At 41.1% G+C, this 17,318-nt stretch overlaps 1 protein-coding gene across 2 annotated transcripts in view; it reads right to left on the bottom strand.

Moving 5' to 3' along the window:
• Positions 1-17,318, bottom strand: part of GHDC (GH3 domain containing) — a 903,895-nt gene that overhangs the window by 444,641 nt on the left and 441,936 nt on the right. For both annotated transcript variants that reach the window (XM_044054723.1, XM_044054722.1), the window contains exon 7: positions 17,069-17,202. In XM_044054723.1, coding sequence (XP_043910658.1) covers positions 17,069-17,202 — 134 coding nt within the window. The remainder of the gene's footprint in view (positions 1-17,068; positions 17,203-17,318) is intronic.

The following is a 17,318-nucleotide window of genomic DNA, read 5'->3' as shown; positions in this document are numbered from 1 at the left end:
AAGCATAGGAGAACATCAAAAGCTTGGGAGGTGAATAAAAGAAGTTATGTACTCACCATAATTTTCCATGTGTGCTGTCCATCTTGCCTTCATTCTTCACTGGTTCAGAACTGATCCTTGGTTCTGACTCAGCCTTATACTAAAGCTCGAGGTCTTCCTCTAGCTCATGACTGTATCCCTTTCCCATCATGCCCTAGAAAAGCTCCCCAGATCTTGTTTGCTGATATAACAGTAGGTAACAATAAAACTTATCTAAACTTGTACAGCAATGAGGAAGGTCGGAGAACAAATGACCGCTCTGTCCTCCAGGAGTCAAAGGCTGGGGAAAGGAGGGTGGGATGTAAGAACGAAGGTGAGATGGACAACACACATGGAACGTTATGGTGAGTACATAACTTCTTTATGTGATGTTGTCCTATCTCACCTTCATTCTTCACTGGTTGGGACAGCATCCCTAGCACCATATTTCTTGGATGGCTCACAGGAGAATATTCCTCAGAACAGTGGACCCAAAGGAGACCCTGTTCCTAGAGGCCAAATCCACTTTGTAATGAGTGATAAAGGTATGAGGCCTTGACCATGTTGCTGCAGCACAAATAGTGTAAACTGGTAGTCTAGCTCGACAGGCCGAAGAGGTTGCTATCGCTCTTCTAGAATGGCCTTCGACTTTAAAGGCAAGATCTCTGTTGTGAGATTTAGGTAAAAGTAATACAATCTAATAGCCATTTTGAAAGTGTGACTTTAGATACAGGAGCACCTTTCTTAGAGTCTGAAAATGAAACAAATAATTGGTCAGATTTTCTAAAGTCCTTTGTCCTATGTAAGTAGAAACATAATTGTCTATGTACATCCAGTTGGTGTAGTAAATATTCTGCCTTGTTGCCATAGTTAGGGAAAAAGACTGGATTGATTTAAGTTAAGACTCTGAGCAAACTTTTGGTAAGAAAGATGGGTTTGTTCGAAGGGATACTCTGTCTTTGTGGAAAAGCACGTGGGAGGGGGCTTTATAGATGATGCTTGCAGGTCTGAAACTCTTCTAGCAGAAGTGATGGCAATCAACAGAATTGTTTTCCATGTTAAAAACTTTAGATCACAGGATGATGCAGGTTCAAAGAGGGGAGAATCAAATGGGATGAAACAATGTTTAGGTCCCAAGGTCCTGGAGGGGTATTAATGGGTGGTCTTAATAAAATAGTGCCCTTCATAAAAACTCTGCATATTCTGTGAGATTTGGGCCCAATTCACTTATATGAAAATTAGACATCTCTGCTTACTGGGCTTGAATAGTAGCTGCAGCTGCGCCTTCACTGAATAGCTTTGTCAAAAATTCAGGAATGGAAACTATAGGTGCAGAAAAGGGATCAATGTGGTTATTTAATCCCCAGGAAAAAAATCTTTTTCATTTGCTCATGTATAATTTTCTCATTGAAGCCTTACAGGACAAGATCAAGGTATGTTTCACAGATGAAGAAAGGTTAGGAAGCCTGGCTATGTTTGGAATCAGAGCAGCCAAGCTGTCAATTTGAGGGTTTGAAGAGAGGGATGGAGCATCCCTGATGCATGAGTCAGAAGGTCTGGACCTGGGTCCAGAACCCATGGCTCCTCCTGGAGATGAGGCCAAAGGAAGGGGAACCAGATTTGACAAGGTCAGTTTGGAACAATGAGCATTAAATTCCTTTCCAATGAGCTGGCTTTCTGGAGAACTTTGGGTATCAATGGAAAGGGAGGTAAGGCGTAGAGGAGATCTGAGGTCCAATCGTGTAAAAATGCCTCCCTTGGTGACTCTGCCAGAGGGGGGATTAGGGCATAAAAGCTGCTGCATTTGGCATTTATGGACGTGGCAAAAAAGGTAGCAGCAAGACTGGCCCCATTTGCAGAAAATCATCTCCGCCACTTTCTGTTTTAGGGACCACTCGTGAGGCATCAGGATCGCTCTGCTGAGTTTGTCTGCTATCACGCTGGATTTCCCCGGGATGTGCGCTGCTATCAGAAAGCACTGGGAGGAGGTCGCCCACTGCCATATTCTCAGGGCCGCTCAACAAAGGGGGTAGGACTTGGTTCCTCTTTGTTTATGTACCAAACAACTGACATGTTGTCCGTCTGTATTACAATAGTACCCAGTGGAAGACAGTCCTGAAATACTTGCACGCTAAAAGTACTGCTCTCATCTCTAGGACACTGATATACAAATGGGCCTCGTGATCCTGCCAAGTGCCTTGGACTGTTCTTCCCAGATAATGCCCCCACCCACCCTATCTGGGAAGTGTCCATGGTTACTGTGGCTAATGGCTGTGGAAAAACAAAGGGTCGACCTGATGTCACATGAGTGGAGTGAAGCCACCAGTGAAGATCTTTCCTGCAAGATTCTGTTATTGAAATTTGGTAGGACATGGGAAGTTCTTGCAAGGAACACCGAGTGAACAGTAGCCACTGCAGAATACTCATGGGCAGGTGTGCTAATGGAACTAAGTTTATTGCTGCTGCCATGGTTCCCAAGCCTTTCAGGACTGTTCTTGCCTGTACTTTTTTCCTGGAAAGAATGTTTAAGAACTCTTTCTGGGGATGTTTTGCCATAATTTTTGTTGTATCTAGATCTGCTCCTATAAAAAAATGATACGCTGAGAAGGCAACAAGGCAGATTTTTCATAATTTATTGTGATTCCTAGATGAGAGCAGAGATGTAATGTGGTGTCTCTTGCTTTTACTAGTTGATGCTTGGTGGTGAAGGTTAGATGCCAGTCATCTAGATATGGAAACATCTCAAGTGAGCCATGACCACTGCCATACACTTGGTGAACACTCTGGGAGCTGTAGTGAGACCAAAGGGCAGAGCCCGAAACTGGTAGTGACTGGCTCCCAGCCAAAAGTGCAGATGACTTCTGGATGGCCTGTCCATTTTTATGTGGTAGTATGCATCCTGGAGGTCTATACAGTACATCCAATCTTCTTTTCCCAGAAAGGGGAATACTGACTGCAGTGTTATCATCTGGAACTTTGTTTTTCTTACTGATTTGTTTAATCTGCTGAGATCCAGTATGGGTCTCCAGTCCCCTGTTCTCTTTGGCACTAAAAAGAACCTTGAGTAAGTTCTGGATCCTATTTGGTCTGCGGAGACTGTCTGGATGACTCTTTTGTCCAACAACTTTTGAATTTCTAGAGTTTCTTGTTCCCTCTGACTGGGTGAAACATCCGGGATGTTCTTTATGTTTGGGATGGGGAAGGAAAAGGGTATAGAGTAGCCTATGGATACGATACTTTATACCCACTTGTCTTTTGTTATTTCTAGCCAGGCTTCTGGGTACAAAGATAAGTGACCCCCGACTGCATCCAGAGAGGGACTGATGGGCCTCCTTTCAGGAGCGCTGAAAGGGCTTACCATGGAATGACTCCCTGTCGCTCTGATTTTGCAGATCCCCTCCACCACATGGATGGTGTCGTCCATTACTGTTTTCCCCTCTGCCCTTGGAGGAAATATCACCACGCGTGTCCTGAAAAACTCTCTGATTTTCAGAACAACATTTTTGCTTCCTTTTGACCTTTTGGGTAAAATGGACTCCTATGGCAGAGAGAGTTTTTCCTTCTTGCTCACACCTGGTTAGTGTGTCCCTGACTTTTGGCCCGAACAAGGATGAGCCATCAAACGAGGCATTCAAAAAGGAAGATTTAAAGGGTTCCACAAAGTCACACAAGTGTATCCAGGAATGTCTCCTTAGGAAAATTCCTGAACCTGCTTCTCTACTCGCTCCATCTACTGCATAAGAAATGAGCCTCATGGAAGAGTTAACCACAGAGTTTAAGGTGGAGAGCTGAGAGGAAACCTTGTCTGCTACTTCTCCAGCTACTGAACCTTGGAGAGTGTCCCCTAGCTCCTTTAGGTGATCTCTCTGTAGCCTAGTAAAGTGCGTCAGATAATTCAGTGATCTGAGTGCAAACATCACTGAAGAGAATGTGCACTTTTCATATCTGTCCATCGTACAAGATTGCTTGTTCGGCAGATGGACAGATGAGGATGTATCTGAAAGTTCATTTTTGGTGGCTGCTGCCACCATCACCATAGCATCTACTGGAACATCCTTGGTAGGAAAATCTTTGTCTGATGGTGCAGTAATAAACTTGTCTGGCCTCCAAGGAACAGGTTCCACTGAGTATGGCGACTCAGACTCCTTTCGACTAACTAATTCCATGAGCGTGTCGAAGGGCAGAGACACCCAAGTGGCAGAAGGTTGAGATCCAAAAGCCTTCAGGTATACAGACTCTTCCTCAGAAGGGTTGATGGACTTCCAGCCACTTCTCTGTTTAAGAATTTCCAGGATGTCAGCACAGGAGACATACTCAGAGGGTGACCGTGGGGGTCCTTCTGACTCATCAAGGTCTGTATCAGAACTGACTGACTCCTCTGGGGAGTCTAAATGTTTCCTCTTGCAAAGTCCTTTATGAGGGACCTCTTCAGAATGGTATTCTGGAGAGGTTTTGGAAGACAGGGGTTCACCCAATGGGGCATCCTGAGGCCTAGGGTCTCCATGTGTCTGTGGATGGTGTGGTGCTGAGACAGACTCCAGTGCCTTAGGGGGAAGAATGTTAGGACCTGATAGCGGAGCTGTCTGTAGAGATAGCACTCTCCTCATCACCTCAAAAGCCCCCAGCCCCTGGTCCGAAGAAATCTCCGGCTCTGAAGAGCCAGAAGGCATCCCCGGAACCAAGTGGGTTGGCTCTGAGGCTGATGTAGGAGCCGAGCTCACCTTCACCGAAGCCCCGAGAGGCAAGTTCAGATCTGACAAGTGTCCGATCTGACTCTCCTTCCCAGACCCAACTAGAGAGCGTCAGCTCCTAGACTCCTCAGGTTCAGATGGAACCAAAGATGTTGGAGCCAAAGTCGGGTCCAAAGATCCTGGGATAGGTCTTGGCACAGACGGTTCCACTACAATCGGTTACAGACATTCTGGCTCTGAGGTCCTAGGTCAACTCAGTGGAGGAATCAATGTTGAAGGAATAGTCTTGGTCTGTTCCGAATCCCTCTGGGTTGGGGCCAACAGCAGTATGGCAAGCACTGGTGTCCTTAAAAGCCTCTGCACCACACGATCCACGTCATCATCAGAAAGGCTCCCGGGGGACCGAGAAGAGGGAGCAGGAGAACTGGCTGGCTGCAGCAGAGGAGATCTCAAGGTTGGAGAAACTGGCTCCAATTCCGGGGACCGGCTCCGTAACTGAAACTCCATCTGCACCGACACAGAAGGAGCTGATGAAGGAGATTTTTTGGGCCCAGCAGTCTTCGGTTCTGGTAATGCCACTTTTGACAATTTCTTAGCTGGCTCCAATTGACCAGAAGAAGAAAATGACCTCTTTCCCGATTTGTCAGACTTTGAGGAAGGAGACTTGGTTGATTTTGAACTGCCCTGCTCTTCTTCAAGTGCTTCAGAGAAGGGGCCTACAGTAAACCTCTCACAATAAGTTTATTTTTTCTCTCAAGCAGCACTCTATGGCTGAATAAGTGACAAAAGGCACTGGTTTCTTGTAAATGAACTGCCCCAAGGCAGTATACACAAACAGTGTGACCATAAGTGATAGACATTTTCTGGCTACACTTTCCACAGTTTTTGAACCTAGGGGATCTAGTTTCTTTATGTTTCTTAGACATTCTTGTATACAGCACTCAATAACAACAGTAACAACAATTATGATAACAGCTTAACACTACAGCAAAAAAAAAAAAAAAACAATGCTAGCACTATAATATTTTACACACACACACACACACACATTATATATATATATATGTATATATATATATATATATATATATATATAAAACAACAGGAAGAACACCAAAGAACAATTTTAACAATTACAGCAGAAAAGGGGGAGGCAGTTCTCTAACGTAAACGAAGCTGCCTAAGTTAAACGGGGGGGGGGGGACAAAGCTAGCCCTCCAACTCAAACAAGCTGACGCTTTAAGTTAAATGGGAAAACAGAAGTAAATAATTCACTTAAGACTTTCTAAGTTAAATGAGCTTGTATTCTATTTAAATTATACCGAAGGAAGCCCTCTAACTAAAATGGGCTTAAAACAGTAAATTAAAACCGGGATAGGGGAAGGAAACAAAGGTCTAGAGGAAAAATGATGGCCAGAAGCAAAAAAGCACAACAGTGAACACTCTAAACTTACTGAATATCTAATAAAACTCTAATTGCTAGATATTGAAAAGGTAGAAGAAATTTCTCACTTAGCCAGAGCCAATATGTAAGCACCCGATCTTGTTTAGCGGCAAACGAGATCTGGGAAGCTTTCCTAAGGCATGATGGGATAGGGATACAGCCATGATCTAGTGGAAGACCTCAAGCTTTAGTATAAGGCCGAGTCAGAACTGAGGATTGGTTCTGAACCAGTGAAGAATGAAGGTGAGATAGGACAACATCACATTTAATATTTTTAGGAAGTGCCTTAACAAAACTGGAGGTATGCAATGGTGTAAGTAAAATGAAACTGTGAGAGGCATGTGGATTACATTAATTTCCTGTAAGTTATTCAAACTGGTAGGGCTACCACAGATAGAACATTTGATATTAATGTTTAACGAAATAATGGCTGAAATAAGTATCCCTCCTTCCTTGGAAGAAGCTGCTATCTAAGGGAAAAGAGGGACATGAAGACCCAGCAAGTTATAAGCCAATTTCCATCATTAATGCAGAAGCACAAATTTATGCAAACATTTTACTGGTACAGTTACAAAAGGTAATTCTAAAATTACATAGGGTACCACAGGTAGATTATGTTTAAAGTACAAGATCCAAGGATGACTAGAGATTGCTATTACATTTTATGCAGACTGCATAATATACCAGGATCAGGTCAGTGAGCATTAGTTAATCTAACACAAAAACACTTTCGATACAGAAAAGCTGGGCATTCTTGGAAAGAGTTTTAAGAGAGGTGCTTATTACAATTGTCATGGCACTATACAAGAATTTTGCATTAATGGTGGCAGTTAAAAGGAGTGTCTCTGACGTGGTGGCTATAAAAGAGGTATGGGATATGGTGCCTGCTATCACTTCTTTTATTTCCACTGATAACCAAGGTGCCAGCCCAGATGGCTATGCATCTTCCCAACTGGGGATTATTTGGTTCAAAACTTTATCAATAAAAATCTTGTTGCTGTTTGCAAAGTTTTGCCTCAGTGCAAGAAAGAAATGTCATTGGGGTTTTAGAAGAGTTTAGAATCATTGACAGAATTTAGATCATTATTCCATGAGACAAACTCTGTTGTAATTCCAGAAGGCCAGACCATACCAAAAAAACTTGAAGTGCTAGTCATAAGACAGAGAAGGGTCACATATCTGGCAGTATTGGTATATCCCACATTAACGGATGAAGTTTCTATCAAAGCAGAGAGTTTTAATTATTAAATAAATTGGCTGGGAAAGTACACTGCTTAGCAGGGAGGACAGCGATGGTGAGAATGATGGTTCTTCCACATATTACAGATATGCTGCAACATGTCCCAGTGGTATAGAGAAAAGGTAGTTAAGACACTACAGTCCCTTTGCGTAAAGTATCTACAGACAGAAGTGAAAGAGAGTAGGTAAAGGTACATTAGGGACACAAAAGCTGGAAGAGAGTTGGAGATGCCCTAACACTGAAAGCTATGCACTAGTGTGCAACACTACGTTAGACTTTTAGGCTCTTTGTGATGTTCAGGGGTGCTGGGATGCTAGCAGACATTCTGTATCAGCAACGCTTGTTTGTCAGGACATGTAGAAAAGGTTGTAATACCATATGTTCTAGGACTTGTGAAAGGAGAGGTAGTGAGATTTTTTTGATTTTATTAGTAGATAATGAGGGTATGTTATTCAAAAGTTTCAATAAGGAATTCAGGGGCAAAAAGGGCATATGGTTAGAAAATGAACAAAGGAAAGCTGGGCATTTCACATGCAGAAGGCTAACTTCAGCACAGGAGAGGGGATAAACTGGCTGTGTTTATTTATCTGAGCTGGAAAAGTCAGCAAACTGAGATTGAGAAATAAGTAGGTAAGGGGTTGATATGGATGGGGGAATGGGCAGAGGAATGGAATACAACTGCTGAATTCAGAAATTTGGGAGTGGTATTAAAGGAGTCTGAGGAATCTGCATAAGTGGCATCTTAGCCATGTGACTGTATGTAAGACATGGAGGAAAGAGGTCGACTTTTGTTGATGTGGTTTGAGGGAAGAGGGCAAGTACCTCAAATTGTGAGTCTACCATTAGATATAAAAGTTGTGTGTAGAAATGAGAAAGATTTGTGAATAGTGTTAAGGTAGACAGACTATGAATTCCTGATGTTTGGGTACATTGAGAATTGTGATATTGACAGAAGTTGTGGTAATGGGTGGTTGTATAAAGTTTATCACTATGTACTGGAAAGTACACCTGCCAGAAGATAACAGTAAAACAGGATGTGCTCGATAGCTGGGAAAGACTACAGCTGATTTTAGAAAAAGGACACGGAGAACAGTTAAAGGGGAGGAAAAGTGAAAATGTAAATGGGCCTGATAACTCAAATTGAATTATGCTTTACATTTGGGTGGAGGGAAGAGGGATTAGCTTAAGATGATTCTGCAAAAAAGATGCTAAGGATTTCTTAGAACACCGGGATCCTCTTCAGTGTGGGTTTCATTTTTTTAGTGTTCTTTTTATTTTTAATTTCCTTTCCATTTTAATGGATACTTGCGGGGTTGGGAGCACCACTGTTTCCTCAAGGTGGATTATTATTACTATATTTATTGTTATATAGATTATAGTTGTTTTGTACTAAGCCAAACAGAGTAGGTGGCAACTACAGTTATGCTTTCATTTCTGTTGCCAGGGATTAGCCACTTGTGTAAAAGTGTATGTTTTTTTATTGCAAGGCTCCTCCTTTATTAAAAAAAAGTTAGCTGATTCATAAGTGCATTCTGAATATGGTATGAAAGTTTGTTAATGGAATTTCTTATACTTAATGTAAATATGAAAGTGCAAACTGCTGCCCAAAAGTCCACACCCAGAAAAAATAAATAAATAAAATAATCAGGCAAAAACAGCAAGATAGGACCACCAGGGCTCTAAAATCCAGCATTTATTCATGGAGTAAAAACAGGATAAGCGCTTTCACGTGAACAACTCACACCATCAGATCTCACAAAGAAAGCAAATACCACAGTTTAAACAACAATATATCCTGACCATTAACTAGGATAACAAGAATCAATTAATCAATTAAGACAATCAATTAATAGAAACTAAAATAACTTTAAAGTGCAAGGCATAGGACCCCATCAACCAAAAGGTTGGTTTCCTTATTTATTTAGTAAAAATGTATTTATTCATTTAATGGACCGTGCCACGCCTCCAGTGCAGGTTTTATACTGACACAGTTATTGAGACCAGGATGAATATGGGCACATAGTCGAAGGATCCATTTCAACTCAATGGACTCCAGATGGTTATTTAAATTTCCCCCTCTCTTATTCTTATGTACACACTGTAGAACTATAAAGTTAAAAACAGCAATATGCTTTGCCAAAGCATTCCGTAAATAAATACTGGAGCCATGGTGGTCCCATCTTGCTGTTTTTGCCCAATTTTTTATACTTACAAATCTTCTGTGGAAGTTGTGCACTTTACATTTATTTTTTTCAAATAAAAATAATTTACTTAAAATGCTATATAGCTACTACCATCACTACTGGTGATATACCTGCACACCCAGTGACCCACAAGCCCTTCATTTTGTGTGTGTGTGTGAAACAGCCTGTTTCCAAGTAAACAAGATTCCCAACGGATTTAATATTTCCTAACAGTTTCCATTCTTAGAGTCTGCTCCAAAAATTCATATCCTAAATGCTTGGCTTCAAACTCCTTCCTACCAAAACTACTTAGAGCATCCGTTAGTAGTCAAATGTCCTGCAAATCACACCTTAATTCTGTCTATAGTGCTCTCTACCACTTTAATAGTTTCATTATAAACTTGCCGCCTATAGAATTATCTTTAGAATCCCATTAGAATATGAACTGTTCTTAGCCAACCTGGTGTCATACTTCTGGTAAAACTTTTGAGACAGAGAAAGGTCTTACTCAGCTGCAATCTTGTATTCTTGATATCAAAAGAAAGAAATATGTGGGCTACAATGGGTTAAAACACTGACATCTGCTATATCTGTCACAGTATGTAAGACCTGATCAGTAACACTTAAGATAACAAACATCCATTAAAGCTTAAGACTACCAGTGAACCAACCAGAGTAAAAAAGTCTTGGCCCCGTGGTAATAAGTGATAATAGATAGCTAATGTGATATAGATTTGCATCCCAAACCCAAATATTTGTGATGCTGGCAAACAAAAAATTAAACAGAATGGCGACCTTCATTACAACATACCATCTAAGGACCTTAACTTCCTCACAGCAGCTGTATCCCAGTATTTATGGCAACTACTCCAAAGTTGTATTTTTTTTCATTGTCAGTAATAGGAAAACCATTAAGGAAACATAAAAACTCAGGTAAAATACTCTGCATCTTTATTCAACCACAAAACATCTCATCATAGTAATAAGCTATAACACTAAGATGCTACGAGAAATGAATGTACTTACCATATCATTACTTAGTTATGATCCACGCCTGTCCACTTTCTATTTGAAGTACTTGTCTTTGCAGGTAGTACCTTTTTTGGCATCTATAAGGCTTTCCCAAGCTCCTACTCCCCCTCTTATTCCCATAATTCACCGTGCTTCCATATCTTCTTCAGATCTAAGTTTGCCCAAAGGTCACAGATATTCAAATACCTATACATTTACAATTAGCAAATAGCAATACCCCATAAAGGGCACAGGTATAGTCAATTAAGTCCCTGTGAAGAAGTATGCTAAGTGTAAAAAACAGGACAGTGGGAGAGGATACTCAAATAGACAGACAGGGATTATTAAGATCTAAAATTATGATAAGTACAGAATTTTTATGCCTTACAAGATCTGATCAGTCCACTTCAAAGTTAGGACAGAGTCCCTAGACTACTAGTTTTTTGGTGGAATCATGACATAATATCCTGAAAGAATAAGGTGCCAAATGATAACATAGATCTTGAGATAACATTCAACTTATACTGCCTTGCAAAAGTATGTAGTGAAGTCCTGGTTGCATCAGCACAAATGTATTCCACATATGAATTTCTGGAAAAAAGTCAGAGAAGTAGACAAGACTCTTGTTGAATGAGCTTTGCTTTGCTTGAGATAGTCCTATACCTACAGTCAAAGCAAAAAAAAAAAAAAAATAACTCCAATAGTCACCTGGCCAGAATGGACAACTTTTGGCCTAGGCTTGCTACAGCAAAAGAAACAGATCATCCTTTCTATGGCATTTGATGGTTCTGTAAACAGTATCATAACAGCCTGTGTATATCTTGATGATGTAGTCTGCATTCACCCTTATTAGAGAAATCAGGGAAAAGCACAAAAGGATTAATAGACTGGTATAGGTTCAGGTCCAAGGTCACTTTTGGCATAAAAGTTAAGTTAGTGTTTGTAGAAAGCTAAATATGGAGAATGGCAGGAGAGGACTTGTAGCTCAGAAACCTATTTAGTTGATGTACCCTCCACTAAAAACAGTATTTTTTCAAGACACATATTGTAGTTCTGCTCTGGTGGCAGGTTCTCTAAGACACAAAATTAAGATCCTACAATGGAACAGTATCTCTGAAAAACAACTCTCAGAAAGGCTGTACAGACCTTTGGGGATGCTAAAGATAATGGTTTAAACCCTTGCTATACATCAGAAATAACTTCTAAATGTTTTACAAGGTGGAGAAGTCAGATCCTTTGTCACAGATGTCAGTCAGAAAATGAAGAATTGCAGAAATAATATGGTCTACTCCTTTCTGAATAGCCCAGATAGAAAATTCTGTCCATTTCCCTCTGCGTATCTTTCTACTAGAAGGTTTTTGGGCTGCACTGCAGATTTGACCCAACCATGGCAGATATGCAGGGTCCCTGGTCATCAATGTAACTAGAAAAACTATGCAATTAGTCTGACACAGTGGAAAGACCTGGTTAATACTATAAATTAAGGGATTTCTTTTTTAGGTGAGGCCACAACAGAGGAAACTGTACCTGTCAGGGCCAGGATGGGGTTATGAGAATGACTTTAGCATTGCACATGTTGGTCTTCTGTAAAAAATGTCAATTTGAGGTGGAAAGGAGGAAATATGCAGAGTAATCCTGTAGACCACAGATGAACTAGTGTAAACAATCCTATCTGACCCTAGTGAATTTGGGAAAAGAAGATGCTGCACTTGGAATTGGTCAGGGTGACAAACAGGTTGCAGCATGGCTCTGCCCGTTGGTCGAATATCGTACAAGCTGTTGTCAGACTGAGGGACTACTCATGTGGCATCAACAGGCATCTGCTAAGCCTGTTACAGAGATTGCCTGACCTGAAATGTATGTTGCTAGCAGTAAGCAATGGCAGATTATTTCCCATTCCCCACAGCCTCATGGCCTCACAATATAGGGAATAGATGATTTCCCATGTTTGTTGATGAATCACACCGCTGATGTATTGTCAGCATAAATTGTAATTCCACCCAAGGGCACTTGAAGGCCTGCAATTACAACAGGACCACCCTCACTACCTGTACATTTATGTGAAAAGAGGCCTCCTTCTGTGTCATGTGGCTATGTATCCATGGTGACTGACTGTGGAGAAGAAAGGGAAGAAAGGATAACCATTTTCTTGGTCATGCTGTTGAACCCACCAAAGGAGAAGAACAATCTGATTCAGAGAGTAAAACATCAGAGATCAGTGAGGTCTACAGTAGAACTCTCCTGTGAAACCTCACAAATGGAATTAAGTACATGGTTGCAGCCATGAGACCCAAAATCTTTAGAACGAGGGCTGCTGTTGGCATGGGAAGTGTCAAAACTAGTAGAACTGCTGCTTGTAGGGAATAAATCTTTTATGGAGTGAGGCATACTGATCTGGCTGCTGTGCCCGAGAAGCAGCCTATTAATACTTGTGCCTGCAATGGATCCAACTGGGACTTTGAAGTATTCATTGATATTCCCAAGAACAGAAATAGTAACTAGCCCCTTGTGTGAATCAGATATTCCCCTGGGGAGCTGCTAAGAATCAGTCATCTACATATGGGAAAATCTTGACTCTGCAGTCTAAGGTGAGCTGCCACCACAGCCATGCACTTGGAGAATACTCTGTGGGCTTTTGCGAGACCAGATATTAGGGCTGTCTGAAATGACATGCTTTAGGGGTGGGAGCCAATCACTACGAACTCCCTGGATGTCTTGGCAATTTGCATATGCAGATACACAGCCTAAAGATTCAAACAGAACATTCAATCTCCTTCCTGAAGACATGGAAAAATCGACTGCACAGTGACTATCTGGAACTTTGTTTTCTGCATATATAAGTGTAAGTCACTTAAGCTCAGAATGGAGATTTAAGGTCCTTCATTTTTCTGAGAAGCAGAAAGAACCTTGAATAAATCCTGGATCCTCTTGGACTGAGGTCCTCTTGGATATTTCATTTGTTCAAGATGTTTGCAAACTCTAGTTTGTTCTCCTCCATTTGATGAGATGTGAAGCCTTGCAGTGGAAAAGAAGGCAGTTGTGAGGCAGCCCCAATAATGAATGGAATTATGCAGCCTCTGTATATTATTTCCATAATACATTGTTCTTGTGTGATGGCCTGTCACACTCTGAAATGGAGAAATATTTGATTCCTGACTGCCACCAGAGATGGACTGTTGGGGTATCTTTGAGGATTCTGTGACAAAACCCTTTGAAAAGTGCTGTAACTATGTCACTTTTGCAACTGTGATTGAATGATGATGTAAAAAAAAAATAACCCAGGAAAGAGCTATGGAATTCCTTACTTTGCAGACTTCCTCTACATCTAGGGCTACATTCATTTAGGAAGTTCCCACAGCCTTAAGTTCATATGTAAGTACTAGACAGTTATTCTGCAGACCATTACAAAAAAATATATCAAAAGATTCCTCCAGCATCAAGGACAACAAGATAGTTGTTTCATGGTTCTCTAGCTACCTCTGCAATCAAACCCAATCTGTAAAATGGTAGTCCGCACTCTCACCACCTCTACCACTCAGAATGGGTGTTCCTCGAGGCTCTATTTTAGGGCCTTTACTCTAATATTTTCATGAACAAACTCTACTCTTCCTCCCCCAAGACTTCATTAGTTCAATATGCTGATGACTCAACCATTACTACTATAGCCAGCTCCCTCTCTGAACTCCATTCTGCCACCCAAGCTGCCTTTAACTCAATTGAAACATAGCTAACTGATAATCAACTCATACTCAATCAAAAAAAAAAACTGCTACTGTTTCTCCCTAAAAATCTGTTCTATATCAAACCTACTTTCACTTTTCTACCTCTTAACAACACCTCCATACAAGCTGATCCTAGCACCAAACTCTTAGGAATTACCATAGATGATCAATTGAAATTTGACATACATATTAATAACTGTATCAAAAAGACCAATCAAAAACTCGGACTCCTCTACAGATCTAAAAAATTCCTTTCCTCTGATGCCAATCGTACCTCCTACCCAGTCTTAAGTATGGCTCCCAGATCCTTAATAATCTTGACTCTACCCTTCTCACCAAACTTGAAACCACCTATAATAAAATTTGCTTGCTTTGCAGCACATCAAAACTATAAATCCCATCACTGCATCTCACTAAAACTAATGAATTGGTTAGAACTACCTCACCAACTTTTACTCTCACAGCTCTCCATTATTCACTCTATCCTTTACTTGCCTTCATATTGTCCAACGCTCGTGCCACTCATCTCCTACTACTCTCCCTCCAGACAACAAAGAAGCTCTAACCAAAGGTTACTCCAAATCTACGAACACAAAACAAAAATTGGATGTAAACTTTATAGCTACCACCCATCCATGTTCTGGAATAAACTGCCTCAAGAGATAAGGTCCCTTACCAACCCAAAATTATTCAAAGCAGCTTTAAAGGAACACCTCAAAAATCATTGGCACTGCCACTGTAGTCAGCCGCCATAAAAATATCTATGCTATCCCTCTTTCTCTCTCTTCTAACTTTCATACTATTCTACATTACATACCCCTCTCTCCCTGTAATTCCACAAGTTTTTCTATTATCTCTAGGATCTCTGTAAATTAAGGATCAGTCTGAGGGGGCAGGGGAGGCCTCCCATTCATACAAGTCTATGTGAGGTGGGGAATCCAAGTATCTCTTAAGTGTTAATTTCCTGAGGAAACTCTGAGTGGGCTCACCTGAATGTTTAGAAAAGGACTCTTCTCCAGACACTCTGGATCCTTGGAAGATATTCACCCTAATGTCCTTCTGGGAAGATGGTGAATAGCACAAGACTTCAGATCAGATGGTGCCTTGTGGCAGGGGGGGCCAACATCAAGGCAACCACTCTAGGATCCAATAGGCTAAGTGGTTACAATTGCATCAATTTCTGTGCCTTGGCTAACAAAGTTGCACCTGACAGTGCTGAGGTCATTGGCCCCCTACTGAAGTAGATAACCAAGAAGTTGACACCGAGTCATGGGTTCCTAATTGTGGTAGTGACAAAAACCTTACCATTAAGACAGGTTTTGGCAAAGATGCCATCAAAGTTGATGCTAAAAATGGCACCAATGAGACTGGAACCAATGTCAGTGTTGAACTGTCAGCATTTATGACCTAGTGCCTAATGGACCTAAGCACCAAGAGTGTCAGTGTCAATGTCACCAGTGCCAAAGTAGGTGTTGGTACCAATGGAAGCATTCCCATTGATGTTGACAGTAACGTATAGTATGCTCCAAAGCTCAAGGCACCAAAACAGGGGCCAGGGAATGAGCACATGAAGTGACTTGGAAAGGATCTTCCCTAACTGCCTTAGATACAGAGGGGGAAGACAGGACAACCATCTTGATTTGAGTCTATGAAGGCTTTCATCATTCTCTCCCAATCTAAATATACAGAGGGACTCTTGAAAGGACCTAGCTGACTTCACCAATATGGAGGAAGACAGCCTTGAATCCATGTATCTAGGGAGCTCCAATTCTGAGCAGAATCTACCCAGACTTCATCTCAGAGTAGGGTCTGGTATTATCAGCAAGTTATGCTGGGTAACCCTAGCAGAGAATGGCTGATCTCCTGTACTAGTTGACTGAACTGTTCTAGCTGGGTAAGGTTCTTTCCTGCCTACTTTGGGGAAAAAGAAATCCTGTCCATTTCCTACTGTGGCCTATCATCTTTAACCCTGCCTTTTTCTTTCCTCTTACCATCCAGTAAGAACAGCTATTTTAATATAAGGTTATTCTTCCTTTCTTGAAGAGTTCTGTCACTATATTTCTTGCAAATGTAACACTGGGCCACAAAATGATCTACCTCAGGCATACAATGCAGATACTGTGCATATCCGGGGGGGGGGATCTTGTGGCTGCACTGCGCACACTGTTTAAAGCCTGAGGCCTTATCTTCTATCTCTAACTACAATTGTTACAGCACAAGTTAGAAGCAAGTAAGAAAATGAATAGTAAGGCAACATGCAAACAAGATTTCAGAAAGGTCAAAGTCAATAGAAACTAATCTAAACTACTGTAGTACCTTTAAAGATAATAATAAACTAAAATCTCTTTACTTATGTTTTAAGAATCACTTGAGCCTACAATAACCCTACTAGTTGATCAGTCTGACAGCAAACAAGATCTGCAGATGAGACGGCAGCGTGCTGCATTACAGCAGTGAAGCGAGGAGTTCAAGCTTGGGAAAGCTCAATGGAAGCCAAAATGGGTAACACCTTCATCGACCATTCCTACTTCTAAAGTGGATGGACTTATTCATGTAAGATCTAGCAGTCAGAACAGCACCGAAAGCTAGTGAGAAACTGTGTGGCAAGTTACATGGTCTACTGTTACTGGATGTCAGTGGATACAGATGTTATCAAAAAGATAAAATAAAACTCAAAATCAAAGCACTTGGCAATCACAATACCCATAAATCATGGCGGCTTTTCATAAACAGTATTTCATACAGTTAGTTGTACATACCCAGAACACTACTCTCTGCATAGCAGTAATCAACCAAGTCTGCTCCTGGCCAAAGTTTCACAGCATGTTGCAATGCTTGATACAATACTTGCTCTGATATCTTCTCTCCACGAACATTTAACATCTGATTTTTCCTATTAAAAAAATAGGACGCATTAAAAAAGCACTACAAAAGAATACATACTATAAGCACTCACAGCAGAGCACTTGCAAATCTGAAGAAGACTCTTGGGGAAGAAACCAATGATGT

Source organism: Protopterus annectens, chromosome 13.part0, assembly GCF_019279795.1.
Source record: "Protopterus annectens isolate FY-2018-M chromosome 13.part0, PAN1.0, whole genome shotgun sequence".
In the NCBI taxonomy this organism is placed as follows: domain Eukaryota; kingdom Metazoa; phylum Chordata; order Ceratodontiformes; family Protopteridae; genus Protopterus; species Protopterus annectens.
Note: the sequence above shows the minus strand (reverse complement) of the source record. Positions and strands in the feature narration are given on the sequence as shown.